Source organism: Ips typographus, linkage group LG16 (genome assembly GCF_016097725.1).
Source record: "Ips typographus isolate SLU linkage group LG16, UJ_Ityp_2.0, whole genome shotgun sequence".
Classification (NCBI taxonomy): Eukaryota; Metazoa; Arthropoda; class Insecta; order Coleoptera; family Curculionidae; genus Ips; species Ips typographus.
Window position 1 is genome coordinate 1,364,132 of NC_138437.1, and position 24,561 is coordinate 1,388,692.

General features: G+C 33.8%; 2 protein-coding genes across 5 annotated transcripts in view; one reads left to right on the forward strand and one right to left on the reverse strand.

Annotated features, from left to right (window-relative positions):
- The first annotated feature begins 338 nt into the window (after positions 1 to 338).
- On the forward strand, positions 339 to 3,164 carry LOC145738586 (serine/threonine-protein kinase pelle-like). The gene is made up of 4 exons (XM_081993446.1): positions 339 to 1,206; positions 1,263 to 1,715; positions 1,768 to 1,926; positions 1,977 to 3,164. The coding sequence occupies exons 1-4, from the start codon at positions 984 to 986 to the stop codon at positions 2,603 to 2,605; spliced, it is 1,464 nt and encodes a 487-aa protein (XP_081849572.1). The 5' UTR covers positions 339 to 983; the 3' UTR covers positions 2,606 to 3,164.
- Positions 3,165 to 10,264: 7,100 nt separating this feature from the next.
- Positions 10,265 to 24,561, reverse strand: part of dome (cytokine receptor domeless) — a 48,175-nt gene continuing 33,878 nt past the window's right edge. For all 4 annotated transcript variants that reach the window (XM_081993442.1, XM_081993445.1, XM_081993444.1 and 1 more), the window contains exons 6-14: positions 24,271 to 24,461; positions 23,583 to 24,203; positions 23,372 to 23,517; positions 22,892 to 23,316; positions 18,345 to 18,694; positions 18,125 to 18,289; positions 17,853 to 18,069; positions 17,447 to 17,790; positions 10,265 to 14,278 (exon numbers count right to left, since the gene is read on the reverse strand). In XM_081993442.1, the coding sequence (XP_081849568.1) occupies positions 14,001 to 14,278; positions 17,447 to 17,790; positions 17,853 to 18,069; positions 18,125 to 18,289; positions 18,345 to 18,694; positions 22,892 to 23,316; positions 23,372 to 23,517; positions 23,583 to 24,203; positions 24,271 to 24,461 (2,737 nt within the window). In that variant the 3' untranslated portion in view covers positions 10,265 to 14,000. The remainder of the gene's footprint in view (positions 14,279 to 17,446; positions 17,791 to 17,852; positions 18,070 to 18,124; positions 18,290 to 18,344; positions 18,695 to 22,891; positions 23,317 to 23,371; positions 23,518 to 23,582; positions 24,204 to 24,270; positions 24,462 to 24,561) is intronic.

Below are 24,561 nucleotides of genomic sequence, written 5' to 3' on the forward strand. Positions count from 1 at the left end.
TGGAGTTGTAGTAGATATAGGGGTAGCTGAGTAAATTTTTAAATGGTTTTTTGAAATGAGAAAAACTATATATATTTTTTCACAACACTACCCCAGGTTTGCTGTCCCCTTTTTTAAAATGACCGCCAGCTGATATGCTGTTTAGTAAGCCCCTGATGATGAGTAGCTGCTGCACTCGAAACGTGTTGGGCGTTACTACGATCACATTCGTTTTCATGCTCCATGGAGCAAGCAGAGCGTTTTTGATGTCACGATGACGTAATTTAGCAAAAAAATAGTTTGACCAACTGTCAAATTACGTCATCGTGACGTTAAAAAAGCTCTGCTCGCTCCATGGAGCGTGAAAACGAATGCGGCCTCAGCTACCCCTATGTATTTTGTGTTTCAAATTTAATTGCGCAGTAGGCGAATGTTGGGGACAAAGATGGAGACTTCCGTCTTGGTCGCTCGGCCACTGAATTAAATCACAAGCTGGAAAAATCGCGTAAGTGCGAAATGAGTCAAAATTCCGAGCCGACAAAGACGCACGCAAATCGTGCAAAAGGGTATTTAGGGTGCCAAATTTAGTATACTTGTGCTTTCGACGGTGGGGAGGTTTTTCTTTTCGGAAAATATCTTGAAACATAGTTTGAAAACACCCTCATAATCCTACAATTTTATAAATATTAATAATTTTTAACAAGCAGTTAGCAAACAATAATTATTGTATTAAATGCAATGAGTGTGACAAGGACGCATATCCACGACATACAACGTTCTCTCTTGGACCGCATTAAATATGCGGTCCGAGGTTTGGCAGTTCCAGTTCTTACATTTAATTCAGTTTAGTGGTCTGCACACTTTACTGACTGACAAGTGACATACGACAGTGCACGCCCCACACCACACACAACACACAGACATCCAGGCAGCTGAAGGCCGTAAAACTTAAAAAAAAACACACAGACGCAAGTAGCTGAGGGCTGAGGCCTGAGGCTGTTAATATGTCGACAGCAGAGCCCCATATGTACGTATACGAGCTGCCGTACATTGAAACTCGTAGGTTGTGTTTCCTTCTGGATAAAGACAACAAATGGGAAGACTTGGGAAAGAGAATGGGTTTTGGGGATATGGACTTGGAAACGGCACAAACTGAGCTGACTAGAGGTCGGTCTCCTTCTAGTGAGTTACTCACAATGTGGGGCCATTTCAACCACACTGTAACTGGTAAGTTGCTTATGAAGTAGTATCAACACAGCCTAGCCTCATTGTGTTTACTTTAGAGCTCTTTGTGTTGTTGAATGCTATGGGTCTGCAAGCTGGTATGGTGTTGTTAAAACCCTTTGTGGCTGAGAAGTACCACCAACTGATCAAAGCGGACAATATAAACAACAACCAGCTGAAGCCAAGAGTGCCAAACACTAAGGTGTCAAGTAATAATTTTAACAAGAATATTACTAAAGAAACAGTGAAACCTGTCTTGCCTGAAGAAACTCGTGATGATAATGTGACATCAGAGGAAACCAGAAACAATAGAGTGTCACCTAACTTGGCTGTGAACAGAAATCAGGGGGCTAATGTACAACAAAAAGATTCCACTAAGGCTTGGTCAGATTGTGTGGCTTCAAATGCAGGAGGCACTCCTCAAATTTCATATCAGGAACTGGAATTTGCCACTGACAACTGGAACAGTCAAAAGATTTTAGGCCATGGAGGATTTGGGACTGTTTTTAGGGGTAGGTAATTTTTTATGTCAGTTGAAATTAAATGTAACACAAATTAACTTAGGTACTTGGAAATTGACTCAGGTGGCTATAAAACGTCTAGAAATGAAGGAACACAGTAGAAAAGACTCTACAGAAGTTCTTAGACAATCAGTAACAGAACTGCACTGTTTAAATGCTTATCGTCATGACAATATTCTACCTTTGTATGGATACAGTATTGGTAAGTTTTCAGCCAATTTGTTAGACCTTTTAGTTGAATATAAATTTTAGGAGGACCTCATCCATGTTTGGTATACCAATATATGCCAGGAGGATCAGTGGAGAGTCGTATTAGAACTAGAGATCAATCAAGACTACTTAATTGGCTTGCTAGGCTTAAAGTAGCCACAGGGACAGCAAGAGGGCTTCAGTTCCTCCATACAACACTAAGGGGTAACAAACCCTTGATTCATGGAGATATAAAATGTGCCAACATCCTCCTGGATTCAAGTGATGAGCCGCGAATAGGAGACTTTGGACTTGCGCGTGAAGGTCCTGACAAGCACTACACTCATGTTCAAGTGACACGAGTGACCGGGACTTTGCCTTACCTACCTGAGGAGTTTCTTCGGGCAAAGCAGTTCAGCACCAAAATTGACACTTACAGTTTTGGTGTAGTGCTGTTTGAGTTGGCCACAGGAAAACCTCCGGCAGACAGCAAATGTTTGTTAAGGAATTTTGTGATGGACTTTCCTGAAGAAAACTTAATGCAATTGAAAGACCCTAATTTGGTGGGAGGTGAGGATGTGTTTAGGGGGTTAGTTTCTATTGGAAAAATGTGTGTACAGAGACGAGCTAGAGACAGACCTCAGATGATTGAAGTGTTGCTGATGCTGGAAAATGTGATTGGCCAAAGGTGACACTGACAAGTCTCTACGATTGGACAGTGCCAGGTGATGGAGGTTTCCAATTGTTTATTTTATAATATCATCTGTGATTCCTTAATTTTAAGTTTATACAAATTGATTGTATAATGAATGCATTTGATTTGTAACAATGTATTTTGCTCCTTACCAGTGCAATTTTATCCCAAATTTTTATCTAAATTATTAAAGAACATGGCATTTCGCGTAATCTCTTGGGGTTAAAGATAATTTTTGTTAAATTCTTACCGAAAGTGATGTTAGAAGGAGAAGTAGTTTGGTTAAAAAAGTGAAAATGAAAATACATACAAGTAGCTTGGAAAATTATTTCCAAAACGATTTCCTTTTCGGGGTGTTATAGATGCTACTACTTTAAATGCTTTATCGGAAAGATTTCAACAACTTAAGCATTAATAAGTATTATGTTTTCTGCCCGTTACTATAGCAAGCGGTGGAACGGTCGTTTTAAAGTTTATTAAAATCTATCAGCGCACAAATATGTATCAAGAACGGTTAAATTTGTAGTTGTTTCTATAATAAATGATATGTTTCTGTATCTATTGATTTTACATATAATCCGTCTACAGTGCATTTTGATCTCTTACATTGGAGGGGGCTGCAATGTTTACCTTACACCAACGCGCATATATGACCCTAGGAACAGTCCTGAGTCTCCTTTATGAAACGCCAGTCATGGAAATAATATCTGCTATGTTCAGAATTTAAATTCTATTTTCTTAAAATAAACAGTAAATATTTGTAACTAAATTACTTCGTCACTTTTTTCGGAAAATTCTTGCCAAGCCTAAATGAAAAAATAAAACCAAAAATTGCACCTTTAGAAAGTTGTGACTATTGTCTGTGTGCTAAGCATTCTTGCAGCCCATTAGAATTGAAATTTCCCAGGAAGTCTTGTTAAGGGGATCGGTAAAGACTTGGCTTTGCCTACGTGTAGAAAAATATATAAAAACACTGTTCGTTCTTTGTTTCTGTCGATAAAACTACGGCAGTGTTAACGCAGACATTACTGTTTAAGAGACGATGCTCCTAGAGTGATATGGAACAAAGATGCAAGTTTTCCGCTCCGAAATTCGAGCAACTTTTTAGTCCAATTTTTTAAACCAAATTACGACTTTAATTTTTAACTTATTTCCGTGATTTTTTTTATTAAATATCTAAAGGTTTGGGGAATGTGCGAAAGTTATTTTTGTCACCAAAAAAGTTTTGCAGGTAGGAAAATAGGGACTTGAAAATTATGGTAATTTTAGCATTTTGTCAAAATGCTTCTAAATATTTTAATTGACGTACTATTAAAATTATATTGACTTTCGCACATTCTAGCAAGTGTCTTCTTTCATATGCCGTTCAAAAAACAACAATATCTAGCCTAGTTTTTTTTAATTTGGGTTAAAAGATTGTCATAAAATGCATTAAATCTCTCATAAGACATTTTGCTTTACCGATGCCCTTAACAACTTGTTCAGTTAAATACTAATAATAATGTCATTCTAACGGTTTCATTAAAAATAGAAAAAGTGGTTTTTGGGTTATTTCGTAAAAAAATGAAGCAAAACAGAACAATGTCGAAGATTCATTGATATAAGTACTTCTACTTTTTGGTTTCATCAAGCCTGCAACTCCATCTTAAGTTTAGACAAAAGAAAAACAAGATAAGAATATCACAACCGGCCAGCTGCCGCACAAATTGTGTATTTTACATAAGAACCCACGCATTTTGCAAACAACAAAATACATATATTTTAGTGGAAAGGCATATTAGGATGACCTAAAGGTACGGACAGACATGCTCTTTACTAGCACGAAAGCATGCCATTATTGAGCAGTTGCTACCTAATAGCACATGTGTACTTACCGTGCTAGAAATAGACATGCTCATTTTGAGTATGCTGAAAAATCGCCAGTCGTTTGATTTTTGAGCGTGCTTATTGTGGAACGGGTGGAAGGAGACATGCTTTAAGCACGTCTGAACAGGTTTGCTTGAGTGTGCCACTAAACACATTGCAAGTGCCAGTTCAACGCATCTCAATCCGCGAAAAGTGTGCTTAAAACTTGCAAATATGGCCCGGCCCGTTGGGGATATGAAAAAACATTAATTTTCATCACCGCTACAAAAATAATATAGCACGCAATAATGCTTACGAAGCTTTAATAAGTGACATGAGTAAAATAATTAAAACTAAAATCAAAAATTGAAAGTCTGTGCGCCATTCACACTATTTTCTTGCAAAACTTCCATTTTAGACCAGAGATTGCATTTAACTAGCAGGTGTGGCGAGTGGTTTGCTTTTCAACAGGCTTTTTGGAAGTAAGAATTATAGTAGTCCAAAGGTACAAAAGCATACCATAATTGAGCAATTGCTACTTAGTAGAATATGTAGACCTTTTCCTACAAATTGAAATGCTCATTTCGAGTATGCTCAAAAATCAATAGTTTGATTTAGAAGCATGAAGCACCTCTAATGAGTGTGTCTGAAAACCGTTTGCTTATGAGCAATATACATAAAGTGAGTATTCTCACCAGAAAATTTAAAATTATTCTAAGAAGTATGCTCTTTTAAAAGCATACTTCTTAGGCGCAATAGTGTGACAAAAGTCCCATATTGTTGTTATTTTTGGTTTTTCAAAAAGAAAAAACTTTGTATAAAAGTTTATCAGAATCATTTGGTGTACAACATAAAAAAACTTTCGACTATACAGGGTGTTGCGTAACTGTGGGGCAAAAATGATTTTTGTTTTTTTAAATGAAACACCCTGTATATTTTTGCATATTTGGATTCCTTATAAAATTCTGCATCTGAATCAGTTTTCAGCTTTGCATAAAATGGCGACGTTGTTAACTTATTTAACAAAGTAATCAAATGAGGGGCAAAAAGTCTTTGTTATCGGCAATAATTGCATATTGTAATAAAGTGATCAAAATCGGCCTAAGAGAAGTCAAAGATGTAAGTAAAAGCTTAAATAGGCTTAGAAGACATTGCGTCATACAAGGTGTTTTGTATATATATTTTGTGTATTTTAAATGGAACACCCTGTATGTAAGGGTTGCATCTTATTCTCCTGTCAATTCTCTTCAACTTGCATTAAGATGTCTCATATACGTCTCAATACATTTAAATATTACTTTGGAAATTGGCCATGATTACGTTACATGATTATGAAAAAATAGTAACAACAAATAATAAAAAATATTGTAATTATTATAAAAAAATAAATGAAAGTTGTACTTAAACATGTGTTTTATGTTATTGTGTTTATAGTTAATTTATTGTTGGATTTCTTTTTCTTAAAAATATAAAATAATACCCAACACCACTGTTTTTTTTTTTTAAATTCCATTTTGTCTTTGATATTCTGAACATCTTCGATCAGTTGCCAGACAATCTTCATAATAAAACAATCATCTATATTATCTTAGTTTTTCGAAAAGGAATATATAATTAACTTATTAATATGAACGTACAAAATAAATCTTCATAGACAAGTAGGTACATGTCTTCAGTTTTTTTTATTTTGGTAGTAGAGTAGGCGAAGGGTTCTGTAATAATCCGGCAAGTAGGCCTTAAAAGCGCCTTTTTTAACTACATTGTAACAGATATGTAATGTTATTTGTCTATGTCTGTTATTTAATCCTATGTAAGGTTCAATAGTTACTGAAGTAGTGTACTAAAAAACGAAATAAAAATTCCAGGTCCGTATTTGAAAAATTGAAGTTGATAATGGTATCTAAAAAACGAAACGTCGGGGCTGAAAACTAAAACTATTTTCTTGAAGAGCATAAAAAAGTGCCTCCAGAAGGTGCCATTGATTTTCCAAAATAATCAATAATCCAGTGGTAAAAAAATAAAATAGAAATTTGACTTTTTCGGTTTTTGTCGGATATCTCCGGAAGTAATAAAAACAATTTTACCTCCATTTAACTAAAGCTCTATCAACTATAGTTTCTGAGATAGCAATGCTAATGTCTCGAATTTGTAACACCTTGTATACTATTATATTGCGATCCGAAATTAAAGCGTTGTCAAATCAAAATATTTCTTTCAATTTTCCTTACCTTTCACGACTTTTTCCTGGTATGTCAGGTGGCAGAATTGAGCTTCTTCTCCTTACGGTACTGTGAAGCGCCTCGTAAATCAGGTGGCTGAAGCCGTCACCCCACCGTCAGAATTACCAGCGCTCGCACCACAACCAGGTAATCCTCAAATAAGGCGGCGCCGAAGAACACCGGACAAATTATTACTGGAGGAAGCCTCAAATGAACCATTACCTAAACGACGACGGCGACTTGCTTCAGTGCCACCCTTCATGGGTAATATTCAATCATTTTTCCAAAGAAAGTTTATTGCATGATCTTACTGTTAGACCGAATCTAGGGGAAGTCAAAGACACTTTATCATCCCTCCACTATTGGATCTCCCCAGTAAGAGGTCAAGCTCGGTTCGAAGGCGCCGTCTCCTTCTAACCTGCCTTGAAGCTCCTGAAATCGCATCATTCTGGGGATCTACCAGCTGATTTGGCGTGTCAGACCTCAGAAACCACAACATCTTGGGCTTGAGCAGAACTGAAATCACTATCAGATAGAAAACACATTCTGATAGCAATTTCAGAGTCGCTACTACTACTGGAGCAACTCTGAAGATGTTGTGGTTCTTCAGTCTCAGACGCCTCAACAACCACATCAGTCTGAATATTTGGGATATACTGGTAATTCTGATGGGGACCACCCCGTCACCAGACGGCTTCAGCCACCTGATTAACGAGGCGCATAATTATTTGAGATACCTCGCAGTATAGCGTAACGAGAAGAAGTTCAAATGATTTCGCACCAACGTCTCATAGTACGATTGAAGCCCTCGGATTTCCTCACGAATGGTGGTGGAGGCAATTCTCTTCACCGCCAGAGATACCACCGTTCCCACCTCAACCGCTTCATCCTTGAGGTCATTTATAATTCGCTGGATCTCCTCCAGCATGGATGGCAACAAGGTTTTAAACCTGTTGCCATGCCTTTGCTGGATGAGATCCAGCAAATTATATGACTCGGCTCACTGCCTAGGTGCCTGTCTTATGGGGGGATATACAGAATGATGTGATTATTCAGAACCCTCGGCTAAGATAGAAGGGCACTGTTCAGCTGCCACTCCTGAGACCCTTTGAGCAGAACTACTCAAAGGGGTCTCAGCAGTGGCACTACAACTATTCCTATACTTATACCCCGGCTCCACACATTGGCCCCAACAGTATTCGCCTAATATGTGTTGACTGTTTAGATTTGTATGACTAGTATTACTATGCATACCCACCAGTGATTGGTATAGTCAACAAGGAAAGCGTATTGAGGTGACGGACGAGTAAAAAAGATGCACTAAAGCACCGATCTGGACTATCAGTAAAGAAATCACAGGCGAGAGCGTGTCAAATGAAGAAACATTACTAGAGGGAAGTGCAAAAACAATTGCAAATAAATATAATGAGTTCTTAATATCCGTAATCCCAAATCAACTAAAAAATATAAACTCTTTTCCATATACTTGTGATATTCCGCACAACGACCGATCTATGTATTTGTTGCCTGTAACACCCCAAGAACTTTGTGAATTAGCTGCAGATATTAAAAATAAGCAGAGCAGCGGTTTAGACGAAATACCAACAAAGATAATAAAGGACAGTATTCCGATATTAAAGGCATTATTATGTTATCTAATCAACAGTTCATTTAAAAGTGGTGTGTTTCCAACGGCTTTAAAACTAGCACTAATTAAACCGCTGTACAAAAAGGGCGACACTGAAAATATGGACAGCTACAGGCCTATTAGTCTCTTACCTGGATTTTCTAAAATTTTTGAACTGGCTATGTGTAAAAGAATAAAAAAATTTTTGAATGATTGTCAGTTGTTTAACAAAAATCAACACGGATTTTTAAAAGGAAAGTCTACGCAAACTGCGGTATACCAATACACACAATTAATCTTAAATGCCTTTGAAAATAAAGAAGCTGCCTTTGGTTTGTTTTTGGACTTATCAAAGGCTTACGACAGATAGAAGTATACTTCTTGACAAACTAGACAGATATGGGATAAGGGGACAAGCGTGGCAATGGCTTAAGTCATATCTTTTTGAACGGACTCAAATAGTAAAGATATGTAAAAATTCGTTGTTGTAATTCAAAAAGATTATATAATGATCATGGCATAGCCCAGGGTAGTATATTGGGACCGCTCCTGTTTGTAATTTTCATCAATGACATCTGTTCTCTGATACAAAGTCCTAAGCAAGAAATAATTAATTATGCAGATGATACTAGTCTGTTAATTACGAACGGCAATTTTTGTCAACTCTCAACAGACACCAATCACCTTATGGAGATAGTAAGTAAATGGTTTGCCAAAAATCGTCTATCATAAACGTTCAAAAGACTAATTAATGTACTATTATTTCGAACCAGACAGTCCACATTGGAAAAAACCAATTAGGTAAATAGGAAGTGACAGCTTTCCTGTAACAGAGAATACAAAGTTCTTGGGTCTGTGGGTGGATCAGCATTTGAATTGGTCTTTTCACGTGAATAAATTAATTAAAAAATTAAACTCCGTCTGTTATGGCATTAGAGTGATTAGCAAGTATATGGGTGAGAAAAGTATGAAAATATTGTATTTTGCAAATTACGAATCCATATTAAAATATGGAATAATTTTTTGGGGTAGAAGTGCAGGTATTGAGGATTGTTTTGTTGTTCAGAAGAGGGTTATTAGGATAGTTAAAAAAATGGACTTTAACCAATCATGTAGAAACGTTTTCAGGCAATTGGGAATTCTGACAGTGTATGCATTATATATTTTTGAATGCCTCATGTTTCTGTATAGAAACAAACATCTTTTCCAACAATTAAGTTCGCATCAAAACTACAACACAAGATCTGAATATTTTTGTTACCCTAGGCACAGACTGAACCTGAGCGAAAAAAGTCCAGAATATATGTGCGTAAAATTGTTTAACAAGTTACCTCGACAAGTTAGTCAACAAAAAAGCATATCAGTATTTAAAAAATAAAAAAATTGCTTATTAACCTAGAGCCATATACTCTGGATGACTACATGAATATGTACAAATATCTATAGTTAACTTTAGAACTTTTTTTTTATTATTAATATGATTTTAACAATGTATATATAGCTAGTGTAACATTTTGTACAAACACGTAAAACATCTTGTATGTGGCCTATTATGGGCCTATTGGCGAAGTTTCTTTTTGTTATCTCTTTATATAACAAATATGAAATATATTGCCTAACAAATAACAAAAAAAAAAGATCTCTATAGAAAGTAATTTCCCAGGGGAAGTCCTGGCAGGATGAGTTACCAAAAACCACCTTTTGGTGTAGCGGCTGCGTTGAACCTTATTTAGCACTGTCGGCTCTACCAGACCTCTTAGGCAGGGTAGGGGTATAATCAGTAAGTGGAGCTTTTGTAACTTATTTGCGTCTCATTTATTTCTCTGGCCTAAGGACACTAACCCTTCTTAGTAGCATTCCCTTACTTCTTTCCTTATTCCTTAAACTCCTAACTAACTAAACATTTTATTGATTTCCAACAGAACAATGTTTGAAAGGTGGGCATATAGGTCTATAATTAAACAAGTTTTGTTCTAGTATATTACGTTTATTTAAATAAAAATATTAATAAGAGCAGGAACACTGTGTAATATAGATTTAATGTTAATGGACATGACAAATATTAATCTGATCTACACGACTTAAATAAATACAAACAGTTCATTTATCTGACAACAAGTTTCTACCAAAGTGAAAGCAAATTCGTCAATTTTTACTTGAAAAGTTAATCATAGCAGATACAATATGTTCTAATTTTGTTTTTAATTTAAAACAAAATTGATAAATTAACAGCTTAGAGGATACCAGGTAACGAAAATTTTATTACTTTTTTAATCAAAATAGACCGTATTTAATATAATATACTATACAAATTTTTAAAATTCGTATTCAGACGGGGTTTTGCATACAAATTATATTTATCACAGACACGTTATGTTTACCATTAGGAAAATCACAAAAATAAGTATTGCATTCTATATTTTGCACTAAAGTTTCGCTTTTCTAAACGACCAAAAAAAATACATTACTTTTCCTTCAAATTCATTAATTTTCAAAGGAAAGCAATGTACTATATGATATGTAACATATACCCCGTCTAAAGTACGCCTATTTGTTAAAAAGATGTACCAAAAATTGTAATTTTATGAATAGCTTAAATTCCTACGATAACTGATTACTTCCTAACTTAATAAATTAATACATAATAATAACACTACGATATTAATAAAACAATCAAACAAAAGTTGTTTAAGATAAGAGAGAGGTTTGTTCGCAAGGCAGTTAAAAATAAAATATTTCTATACTTAAAATTAAAATATAATAACTAAACCTTAAACTTGTTTTTGCTCAGTCAAAGTAAGCCTAACAACTCTGCTGAAATCCAAATTAGTTTCCAATTAAAATTTAGATTAATTTGATCATCAAATTTCGAGTTTGCATTCACATGCCAAATTGTCATAAATCCAAATTTAGGACAAAATTTGTATTAAAAGTGATATTTTTTACTAAAGTAAAGGAGGTGGTTTCTTTGTATAAAGATAACGTAGAATGAAACTCATTTATGTGAATCAAAACATCTGTTGTGATTGGATAACTGTATAAATAATAAATCTAAGCGAACATTAAATCAGAATATTAAGTTTTTAATAAATTATCTGTGACACAGTATAAAAGTGTGAAATGTAAAAATGTAGAAAAACAACTCCTTGTAGGCGCAGGCACCGTTTTAACAACTCTGTACAGGTGGAAAAAAATTATTTAAACCCAACGTTAACACCATTGGTTTATTCTATAGCCTAAAAAATCTGTTATTTTGAAGATGGCAGCTATCGTTCAAATAGTCGCTTTTCGTTGATTTTAAATCACATTTTTACAAATTTTACTGTTGAAAAATTATTTCATAAAAAAATAATGTTGCAACACTACTGTTTACCCAAGGCGTCTTGCAATTTGATATCCGTAGAAGAATAGGAAATTGGTGCCGAAAATAAATAAGTTGAGTTATTATTAGTTAATAAAGTTGAGGAATTTAAGAAAATAATTCCTAGCAGGTTATTTGAATGTTTGTTGTACATGTTTCAAAAATATATAAAAAGTCAGACAGTGTCATTAACCAACTATTAAGTTTTTGTAATAATTTCTTATGAACACGCTGTATAGACTGACAATGAAAAAATGCCAAACTAGAGAGACAGCAAACATTCCAGGAAAATTTAGTTATACTTACCATTTTTATAAAATAAAAAGCTTATTTATCTTACTGAAAGATACTATTTTCTTTTTAAAGTAAGAAAAAACATTTTGGCTATAGAATACAAAACACATTTGTTCAAAAAATAAAGTATATTTACCAGAAACACAACTAAAAATAGCAAACTAGGGCTTCAAGGCTAAGAAGGATTTATAAAATAACATTATTTGGGTTGTCTCTGTAAAGCAAAATAATTTTTCAGCAACCAACTGCTCTTCTTCGACACATCAAAAATTATCAGACGCCTTGCTGAAGTATCATTTTTTTGTTTCTTTACTACTACTACTACTACTACTACTAAGTCTGTAATATCAACAATGCGGTTGTAAGAGTTTCAGTACGTTCATAAAAAATCCAAAATTTTCTTCTGATACATTCTCGGTCAGTCAAGTTCTAAGGCACAAACTGAAATGGGTCCGTTCTAAAAAACTTATCCATCAAGTTAAATGTGTAATTTCCTAGTCTAAAATAATAAATATTTACATTAATACACTGCGCAATCAAAGTGGAAGAGTTTGAGTATTAATCTACGCAGAAAAGATAGAGAAACCCTTCCACTTTCGCAGGGCCCTACAGGAAAATTTAAAACGTTTAATGTATAAATACTAAAGTCAATATGTACAGGCGCCCTAACACTGGTATGTGTAAAAATGTTTTTTTTTTATCTACGACACACACTTTAAACGCTAAACATATAAAAATTTACAGAAGGCCGGTCAAAAGCTTACAGTTCACTTGTTTTAATTAAAAAGGTATTGTTTAAATGCTGTATAGTCTTCTAAATTTTGCTTGTGTAAAATATATGATGTCACGTACAGAAAGTACCTAAAATAGTCACGTGACAGGAGCAGTCAAATGTGGACTGTTTAATTAAAAAATTGTCAAGCAGTCGAAAACGAAAAGTCAAACTTGGAAAAATGATTCCCTGACCTGGTCAGTTCAAACTTTTGCCCTCAACTCTGGAATTTTCAACAAAATACTTAAAAAGTCACTTGACCTGTGAAAGGCAGCAACAGTAATCATGTGACGTTGTAAGTTTCAAACTTTCTGTCTTTAAATTTTAAACCCCAAAGAAATCCTCCTGAAGGTAGTAAAAAGTAAAGAATGAGGAAAGTTCTACTCTACAGGACCTTGATTTTCTTTGTTTGAACATTCAAAATCAAGACCATCAAGATACAATCTAATAGAAAACATGTAAACTATATGATAGAGATGCTTGGAAGTGATTAAAAGAACACAAAAAATCCGTCAAACATGAAAATAAAATTTAAAGAAAACATCCCTAAAACTCTGCCTGTTGTACTACATAAACAAAAAATGTATTAGAAATATCATTAACTGATTATTTCTGTTCCCATCTTCATCACTAATTATACTTTTTAAACGTGACACCATAAAAGCATGTAGCTAATGTAGCTAAAAACTTAAAGCCTTAACAAAAGTATTTCCTAACGCACTTCAACTGTATATACTAAATTGAATTTAAGAAACTCATGTATACTACTATAGAGAGCAAAATAATACTTTCACAAACACGCATCTTATGTAGATTACTTCTATGTGTGATGTTTCACGATGGTATTACTTGCTTACATGTTGAACTTGTCTAACAATTAAAATCGATAAAAAAATCATAAAATACAGCAAATGAACAAAACATATACAAAAGAAAAAATAGCTGCTTTGGGTGTAAAATGAAAATTAGTGTTCATTGTTGAAACTTGTTCTTTGGGCGGAATTGGAATTTAAAAATGTCTTGAATGAAAGCTACCTTAAATGACGTTTACTGCAAATTGGCCCGGACTTCTGTAGTCACTATATTTTCTATGCTTAACTTAAATAAACACCACATAAAAGTGGAAGGAAGGAGTCAAATTCTTTCATTATTGAAACTAATGAGTTTACACTCATTATTCAACCTAAGTCACGCTGTCTCTCTATAATCTAAACCAGATCTTCGGGCGCACTAAACAAATGCACTCTAAACTAAACCCACAAAATAGGTCCTCAATTAGTCTGTTTTCCACAGCATTCCGGCAACAACGTAACCTGTATTTTTCGCAGGCGGTTCTTGCGGAGGACAAGCTACGTACCCCGAAGAAGGTTTAGGCAATTCTTTTGTTTGAGCTGATGGAAATGTCGATTTTCCGGCGATCTCCGATAGAGGCAAATAAGGCGGATCAGCTACCTCTTTTACCGGAGGACTGCTTAAACCTATGACGCTGTAGCCCGTCTGGGTTGGTTTCGGCGGCCATGATGTTTGCGGTATTTCGGCCATAGTTAAGTACTCTGAAAGTGAATAAAGGTTTGAATCCAGCAAATAAATTAAAACATCAAATAATCAACAACAAAAAATATGTACCGGGTGACCCAATAAGACTGTTCCTCTGCCATATCTTGGGAACCGTTCGTCGTATGACTTTTAAGGTAAAAAAAAGTAATTAATTATTATAAATAACTAAAAGGTGTTTTCCATATTTTTAAAGAGAACAAGCTTATCTCTCAATTTTCGTTAAACAAAAATTTCAAGTTAGTTCAAAAACAAAGATGGTGGGCGGGGAGAAATTTGTTTTTGCATTAACCCGCTTTAACTTCTTAACGGTTTGACCTATTTTAACAAATTTGGTATAGTTGGAAAAAGTATTTCTTGAGCAATAAGAATTAACCAAAATATAGTTAATTTAGTTCAATGTTTCTCCGGCAGGGGACGAGTTTTGAGAACATGACCCAAATTCCAAATTAATCGAAAAAATCAAATGGAATGATATTAATTTTTCTTTAGAAAAATGAACCAAGTAACAGCCAAATAGGCCAGTGAAAACCGTTTTTAAAATCTCGTTCCTAACGTTCAAATATTGGGAAAATCAGATTAATACTACTTTGAAGAATCGCGCGGTAAATTTCCTAAAACTATTAAAAATGTAGCTACAAAATGAGTAAGATTCTAAAATAGCAATTGTGAGTCTAAAGAGAATTTATTTAAACTATTTAAAACAAATATATATTTTCAGGACATTCATGTTACTCAAAAGGGACTACACGCATACTAAACTTTTAGTGTAAAAAGTAAGCCTAAAACCCAAATCGGTATCATATATCTAAATTCCACATATTTGGGAACCATTTACAAGGATTTTTCGTAAAATTTGATGCCTCAAATCCAGCACTTTGGATAAAGTTTTAAAGTTTTTGTTTCTATTTTTTTTTGCAACATGTTTACAATGGAAAAAAGAACGAAAAATGTGGAATATGGATAACGGGTGTCCCAGAAAAAAGGGTATACATGGGGATTTCGGAAACGGTAATACAGTTTCGGTTAAATGGGAAAAAAGTTGCGCTATTTTAAGCCCAGCCATATGGTACATTAAAATTAAAACTATCTACAGGAGTATTTAAAATATCAGACAAAAACGAAAAATCGTATTTTTCGAAAAACTGAAATATCAGCGCCATCTTTTAAGCGAATTTAATACAATTTTGTAGATTTGTATTAATGACTACAGCAAATCGAATGGCGTAAACGATTTTTTTCTATGCCTTCTAGTTTTTGCGCATCGTTTATTTATTATTTTTATTTATCGTTTACGCCATTCGATTGGCCGTAGTCATTAATACAAATCTACAAAATTGTGTTAAATTTGCTTAAAAGATGACGCTGATATTTCAGTTTTTCAAAAAATACGATTTTCAGTTTTTGGCGGATATTTTAAAAACTCCTGTAGATTCCCTGATTAAGGTAGAATTTTAATGCACCACATGACTGGGCTTAAAATAGCGAAACTTTTTTCCCATTCATCCGAAACTGTATCTCTTACCGTTTCCGAAATCCCCATTATACCCTTTTATCTGGGACACCCTGTACAGTATACTTATTTCGGTTTTTAGGCTTACTTTTTACACTAAACACTTACTTTACCGAGAGTAATGTTAAAATGACTTAAGTTCAGAATGTATTTAGTCCTTTTTTGAAGCAACATGAATGTTATGATAATAAATATTTTTTAAATAAATTTTGAAAAAAATTAGGAAATAATAAATTTTATTTAGACTCCCAATTGGCTCAACATCTTATTTATCTTGTATCAACTAAATTGGTTTTTAGTTTTATTAAATTTACCGCGCGATTATTGGTCTTCAAAGATCCATTAATCTGATTTTCCCAATATTTGAGGTTTTCACTGGCCTGTTTGGAAGTTATTTGGCTACTTTTTTATACAGAAAAAGTCGTATCATTCGATTTATTTTTTTTTGGAATTGGTGTCAAAACTAATTCACTGGCGGCAAAGGATCCAACTAAATTAACTATATTTTAGTGGAATCTTATTGCCCAAGGAATGCTCTTTTCAACGGTACCAAGTTTGTTAAAATCGGCCAAACCGCTAAGAAGTTACAAGAGGTTATTACAAAAACAATTGAACACCCTCCACCATCTTTGCTTTTGAAATAACTAACATTTTGGTTTACGAAAATGCTAGATAAACTGGTTCTCTCTCTCTCTCTACCAAAACTTTGTAGTTGGGTATGCAAAATTTATAGAAATTGCAATTTTAAAATATAAGATGGCAGTTACGTTCTCTTGTGGTCATTTTTGGTCCAGCGATTTTTCATGGCCAATTTACCCCGTAATTTATTTTACCTCAAAGCCATACAACGGTTTCTGAGATATGGCCGAGGAACAGTCTTATGGAAGTTTTATATTTACGGTTGTTGGGTTTAAATCCACAATTTCTTTAATACCGTACGTTTCACGTGAGGCTAACGTAAACACATTTTAGTTGCCCCCTTCTCATGAAGACTGATGAACATGAGCCCGATATGACAGTTAAAAAAGGGTTGATTTTAGTTAACTTTTTCTACCAGATTTATAATCAGCATTCCCAAAAACTCCTTGGTCAATATTTTTAAAATCTCAACAGCTGATTTTAGCATAAACAAAATTCAGTCTAGTTTACGAATTTATTTTTAGTTGTGATAGCTAAATTACAATTTAGGTTATTTTTTACAGTTAGGTTATAAGATTTTAAAATATGCACAATTAAGCCCTAATTTCTTTTTTCCGAAAAATAACCCCTTCCTTTTTAAATAAAAATGTTTACTATGCTCTTCATTTTTCTGACATACAATTACCACCATAATTTAAAAAAAATCGCATTATTATTAACTGAGATATCAAGGTGTACTCAAGAAAAGCGGGACACACTGTATACTGTGTTTAGTTAATCAGTAAAATAATATTGTGTTACCTAATATATAGGGTTATTTGATAAAGAAGATTGTTTAAATCGGCATTCCTAGAATTTCATCTGATTTTTGATGCCGTCGTAACATAGCCCTTGCCATATTCAAAATACGTTATTATTACAATTAGTAATAATAATAATTATAACAAAAAAAAAACACAAAATTGTATACCGTTTGAAAACACAAACAAGTTTTAAGAAAAGAAAGGAATCTTACCTGCTTTCTTAACATTGGGTCTTTGCCTAATAGTGATGTCTTTTTCCAACGGTTCAGTTAAAGAAGGAGAAGGCGACTTAGGTTGATCAGTACCAGAGTCGGATATAGACATGTGACTGGCTGTATCTGCCGATGAGGCAACGCTTTCAGTACCAGAAGAACAACCGCTACTCTCGCCGCTTGGATTGCTTGCTGAAAGCTGTAAATCTCCCTTCAGTAATGGTTCCGCTCCAGGTAAAGAACCGGAGTCGGTTCGATCTCTTTCGTCACTTTGAACGGCAGGTCCTAAGGAAGCTGGAAGCTTGATAGCGAAGTCACGCATAGGGACTACTTTGTACCAAACCCTGTGAGAAAATAAATTTATTGAAGAAGTGATTGAAAACGGCGATAAAATCTTATAACATACGTTTTTGCCGTGTATGCCAGAACAATTACAAAGAAAATGGCTCCCATTACTATCACTGGCACAGTCCAAGATGATGAAGACTCCCAACATACAAATGAATCTTTATCTGTCCAGTTGCCATATAAAGTATCATTGCCTTTTACATTAAAAGCTCTCACTCTGATAGAAAGTTTTAAAGTTTTATCATTAAGGCAAAGACCAACTGGATACCTCGGTTCTAGAACATATGCTTTTGTAATAGACTTTCTTATTTTTAGTAAATTAAATCTCACCTGTGGTATTGGCAATATGTAAAACTCTCTTTGAATTCCATTCTCCAACTTCAACTTGATAATGATCAACTTGCACCTCAGGTTCATCTGGTTTAACCCAGTTTATCGTCAACAAGCTATTGTTACCCTCAAAGTTTGAGCCTGGCTTTCTAATCCGACCAGGTCCTAGAAATAATCGTTATACTAAGTTGTCATCTAATAAAACTAAACATATTCATACGTCCAACGTCAGTAGTAACTTCAACAGAAGCTTTCTCAGAGCAATACTTAGTGCACGCTTCTACAAAGAGAGTGTACTTTGTTCTTGGCAATAATCCTGTGATGACTGCTGTATTGGTAACGTTGTCTAATTTTATTTCCCGGCCATTGAAAGTAGCTTTGTATTCTCTCAAATACCCGTTGGATTCCAAAGGTTTGTCCCACCTGATAGTCACGTTGCGTTCAAATCGTTGGACAACTTCAAGATTTCGTGGCGGCGTCGGAGCACCTTCATCGGTTGAATTACGCAATGTAGGACTGAACTTCATTTCTTTGCCTGATAGCAAAATCGGCTTCACCATGAACATGTATCTAAAAACAAATCATAAGTTACATATTAGTTTACAACTATTTATACAGGGTGAGTCTGGGAAGCCACACCCCTTTGTTATTTCCTAAACAAGAGAAAAAAAATCAAATAATAATTCTAGGTATGCATATGTTCTATATGTTGCAGCACCAAACTGTTATACAGGGTGACTCATAATTGAGGTACCAGGTAAAATAACGTTTTTTTAACTGTATATTTTATTGCCTATTTAAAAAGACCATTAAATTTGCAATATTTTAATATAATTTTTCGAAATATTCAACATTTTCCAAAACTTGATATTTAAATAATAGGAAGTTTCTATTACCTGGTACTAGGTATCTAATGTGTCCAATGATAGTCCTTTCGACTACTGTCAGTCATAATTAGAAAGCAGATAATCAAATCAAATGATATGACGCATCTTCATTGGGTGTAATACAATTTCCAAACAAACTTTATTAGATATTATGAAAAACTATAAAAGACGAATAATTGTAAATTGACCGTCATTTGAACACAATGAAATTTAATTTATTTTTAATTAATTTGAAATTATGACACTACCATTAGACCCAACCTAACCTACTACCACGTAATAACAACTAAATACCTCCAGATTATTTAAATGTCAAATTTTATAAAATGTTGAATATTTTCAAAAATAATTAATATTTGGCAATAACATGTAATATAAAAAATATGTTAAATTTAATGTACTTGTTAAATGTGCAATAAAATATACAGAATTTTATTTAAGAAAACATTGTTTTAACTGTTATTTCACTTATGAGTTACCCTGAATAATAGTTTGGTGTTGCAAAATTTAGTACATATGAATACCTACAATTTTCATTCAAACTTTTTTTAAAAAATTCGTTTTTTTAAGAAATAACAAGGGGGTGTCGTTTTCCAGACTCATCCATGTCTTATCTTATAAGTAATGCAAAGAAATACAGATGGCTGTTCCATAGTTACTATTTTACAAGCAAGTAAGGATTACGTTTTTAGTTCTTTTTTAACTTCTTTAACATATTATATATGTTAAGTATGTATTAAATATGATTTTAAGTTAGACACAAATCATTTTTTCAAAGAAGAAAGTAAACTCAGTTATCCTATGGAAAACTAATAAATCGATCTGTTTAGCTAAGATATAGCTTTCAAAAAGTGTTCAAAAATTCAATTCCCAAGCTTGGTACAGTGAAATAGGCCTGATTTTTTCAAAACTTTCACTTTTGACTAAAATCCTTTAGAAGCATATTGATAAAGGAGTAAAGGATATTCTGTTGTGGTGTAATAGATTTAGAACGAAACACTTGCAAATTACCCCTATTTAAGATGCTACTGATGATATTTAATCGCAACTATCAGAATACTGCAGTTTCAGAACATAACCTAATAAGATGAGCCACTCGTAACGTTTTAAGTTACCGCAAAGCGCAATGGGGTTGACTAGTTAATTGAATGTGAATAACCAAATCCAATGTAGTTAAAACTTTGGTTACTGTTCAGGTTGATGATGTTGAAACTTGAAATCTTGCTTTAACACAGTGGTTAAAGCCAATCCAGTGTGGTTATTTTGGTAGGTATACAGTTTTAGTTTTAGCAAAAAAATCTGATTACACAAGAAGCTCACTTTAGCAAACGTTTCAAATCCGTCAATCTCTTAATAGCGCCAAATACATTTTATACAATAACCACCCATAACTCACTACAAGTAGATTTTTTTTGTTTCTGTGACGTGAGAAACTTTATTAGTGATTTATTTTAGCTTATTCCGTGTTATAAAGTTTGTCATAAATAATTAATAATCTTCATAAAATGTATCTTTTTGAGCATTTTAGTAAACTACCAATGTATGGTAATGATTGTATGTAAGAAAAACGAAGATCTTTAAAATTGCAGTCTTCAAAAAGACAATAAAAATTGTTGATAGCTCACAAGCTTTGAGAGTCACCCAAGACTTTCCTGTCTAAGATAAAAGGTTCATCATTAGTATTGCTGTATGTAGGTGAAGAAATTATTTTTTTCTCTGTCAAATAGCATCACACACACACACACACACATTTACGAGAGCATCCGACAACATATGGCATTGAAATGATTTAAAATTGAAGTCAAAGCAACACTTGTGTAACTAACTGTGTAAGGCTTGTTACTTGGGCTTCAGAGTTTTTTTGGTAAGTAAACTACTTTTTGTTACAAATTAGTATAAGTTTTCTTTCTGAATAATAAAGTTGTTACTGTTGTATTATAAATGTGGAGAGTGATTCAAAAGCCCCATTTTGATAGTAAGAAGTAAAGTCAAATCGATTCCTTAGCGCCGAAGTTAAACGATTTATTAATGACAATTATTGCCTCACTACCATTTGCTCTACCAAACCAGAGCCGTTTAGGCCCGGTTGTACAACTTCGGTTTAGTGTCGAGTTTAATTGTCCCACCCTTAACGTAGAACCCTGTTTCAATTTGAGAGCGTGTTGTACAAGTGAATTTTAAGTCCGGCTTTGTTAAGTTTGGTTCAATATTTTATTCTACAGTTGGCAACAATGTTTATTCTACATTGCCTAATAATTTGACAATTTTGACATTTATTTCAATCATTTCATAATAATTTTGTTATAATTTATAGGTTAAGTAATCAATAATATCTTAGGGTTTATTTTTTATTTTGTTTGAAAAATAAATACTGAGGTAAACTCTTGCATTATTTTGATTTTGACATTCTAAGATGCCACCTGATCAAAACAATCAAACTTTTCAAATAATGATGAGTTTCTACTTCTGGGGTTAGTAAAAAAATTGTAAAACAATTATCACTGAAAAGAAAAAGTATTAATTAAATTTAAATCCTGCAGAAAATACATACTGGTCTGTCTTGAAACTTATTAGATGAGTAATTTGATTAACTACAAATTGAACACCTCCTTTAGATAGACGGAATCTTCTTATGAAATCCTCATTGTTCAAATTTCAAAATAATTGGGCTTTTCTCTATAGTTAGTTGTCTTTCCAACAAACACAGTAGTTTCAACAAAATCTTCGTTGTCTTTTAAACTTGCTAATCTATTTCAAGTAAAGTATTTTTTATTTTACTTTAACCATTATAAGTCAAAAATAAAAATCCACTTAATATACAAAAAGCACCACCACAATTTTTTTTTATCGAACCTCCCAAGCAAATAACTTATTTAAACCTGCCCTAAGCCGCAAATTTTTACCGCTCAGCTGAACTTGAGATATGACGCACATGAACTGCAGTTTAATCTTTAACTTGATCTGTACAACTTAAAAAATATTTAAGTGAGGTTCAAACTTTGAGGGCGCTCTAAACTGAGATTGTACAACCGGGCCTTATGCCGGCTTTACACCAAAAATTTGAGTTCAAAGAAGTCGTACAAACTTATTTTATCAAATTCTACATCAAATAAATGTGTCAACTTTCTTGGATGGTCAACTGTTTCATTTTACACCTAATCAAACTTAAAAAAGCTGTCAATTTAAAACAGTTTTGCCAACTATAGTCAATTTAATATAAACAACCTAATTTAAAAGTGTATGCTTGGACTTGGTATTCTAAGTTTTAAGTGATATTTTTCTGTGACCTTTATGTTTAAAATTAGTAAAAATGTTTGGAGTTAAAAAAATTATACACTCCCAAGTAAGAGCTGCTACAATCAAACAAATAAGAGCGGCTCTACTCGCTGTGATGATTGCTCCTTCTGTGTTGATGATTTCAACAAATGATTGATCAATTTGTTGATATAGAATCAGCTAAGATTCAAAGGAGATGGTGGGTCAGACCATCATTACAAAATAAAACAAGTAGCTGACATACTATTACCGCACTTTTGTTAAACGTTGGCAACACAAAAATCAGGAGATTTGATGTCAAATAATTGATGAAAATAGAACACGTCCTATTTTCAAATAATTTGACGTAAAATTATTTGATGGCAAATTTGACATGTAATTTAGATTTACACTCGTTCAATTTGACCTTGAAGTCGCTTTATGAATAAGTTCCTCAAACTTATTTGAATCAAATGCCCGGTGTAAAGCCCGCATTAGTCACACATTAAGGACAGTGTAACAAAAGCAATGGTTTATGCTATACACATAAACAAATCATCACAAAAGCACTCAAGTGCAAATAAATAGTTTTTTCACTAATAACTAAATTACTTCAGATACTTACGATGAGTACGGTTTTAGGCCAGTGACATTCAATAAACCATTCACAGTTCCAAAGCTGTTGTCAGTATTATTGAAAATCTTATATTCGGCAGTGCCATTAGAGCAGTCAACTGCTTCAAGATAAGGAATTCTGCAGTACTTCACTTCAAAACTCTTTATAGTTCCCATTCTTATACACTCAAGTTCCCACTTCAAAGTAATGGATCTAGATTTAACCTCAACAAAGTGCGTTTGTCTGAGTTGAAAACCAGATTCATTAATAACAGTGCAGTCAGCCCAAGACATGCCACTACTGGTGTTAACACCGTTAACTGCGATGGCAAACTGATAGATGCTTATCTGTTGGCTTGTCTGTTTGTCTAAAGTAGGCAACGTTACGGATTTATTTTCAACTCCTAAGGGAACTTCTTCCCAGTAAATCCTCCCCTAAAACAAATATTGTCCTATGATGAAAAACAAAACTAAATGAGAAAAAACTTACGTCACAAGGATGGGGACGCTCTTTAGTAGCGGAACACCAAAACAGAGTGTAACTAACAGCTCTATGATCATTGGTTCCTTTCCATTGTATATCAAAAGATCCTCCTCCATTATCAACTTTTATTAACTGGTCAACTTCTTGTAGAGCTAAAAAGAGACAAAAAAATTATGTTACTATTATTCAAAAAGAAAAGAACTTCTGAAATACTTACAAGATTTTTGTGAAGGAAAGAAAACGGTAGAACTGGTTGCAGACCTGCCCTCTTGATTTATGGACCAAATTCTGATCGTATAATTTCTGTCTTCCAATTTTTGAAACTCTGCGTAATTGTTTTGAATTTTAGAAGGTTTAATATTGGGATATCCATCGACCTCAATAAAATATGAAAAGTTTTCTCCATTTTCTTGATTTGCCAAAATATTCTGCCAATAAATCCGTTTCGTCCCCGTGCCATCCGCTAACTGAAACATTCCAAGCGTAGTCTTCGGAGGAACATCTGGTGGTTTGGACAAAGTTCGAACAGTAACTGACTTATATTCGGACCACAACGAATCGTCAGTGGCTTCAGGAGATCTTAATGCTACCCGAATATCGTATAAGCAATGGGCGTAAGGCAATTCTCTCAACGTGTAATTAACTTTCGCTGCCAGGCTATTAATTTTAACTTCGTGACTGGTCCATGAATGGTTTTTGAACTCTTCTATCAGCCAGCTCACTCTACCAATTAAACCAATTGGAAATGGTTGAATGTAAATATTAATATTCCATTCCAGATCTATTGTGTGAGGATCCTTGCTGACTGCAGTCAATAATTCTGGTGGGTTTGGCTTTACTTTAAATAATAATAAAGGAATTAGTACAATAGATACAATTATGCACAGTTCAGTCAATAAACTCACTTCGTTCATAGTGCTTTACAAAAAATTTCATGGACTTATTGCCAAAGTAGTTAGAAGCATCCAAAAAGAAGGTAAAATTGGTATGAGAATGTCGGTATAGGGGACTGGTGTCCAGTGACCAAAAACATGATTTTTTAGATGTAGCGCCTTTTCCCACAGACGTCAAATTTGAAGTCGGACAAGCATGAGTTCTGGTAAGGAAAAAAATTAATTCAGTCAGTAATAGCAAAGAGTATGTAATTGTATAAAGAGGAGACATTTTCGGTAAAGGGGTGTGATATTGTGATATTA

Coding starts and splice junctions, on each gene's coding strand:
- LOC145738586 (XM_081993446.1), top strand. CDS start 984: ATGTCGACAGCAGAGCCCCATATGTACGTATACGAGCTGCCGTACATT. Junction 1,207..1,262: donor TTTCAACCACACTGTAACTG/GTAAGTTGCTTA, acceptor TGTTTACTTTAG/AGCTCTTTGTGTTGTTGAAT. Junction 1,716..1,767: donor ATTTGGGACTGTTTTTAGGG/GTAGGTAATTTT, acceptor AAATTAACTTAG/GTACTTGGAAATTGACTCAG.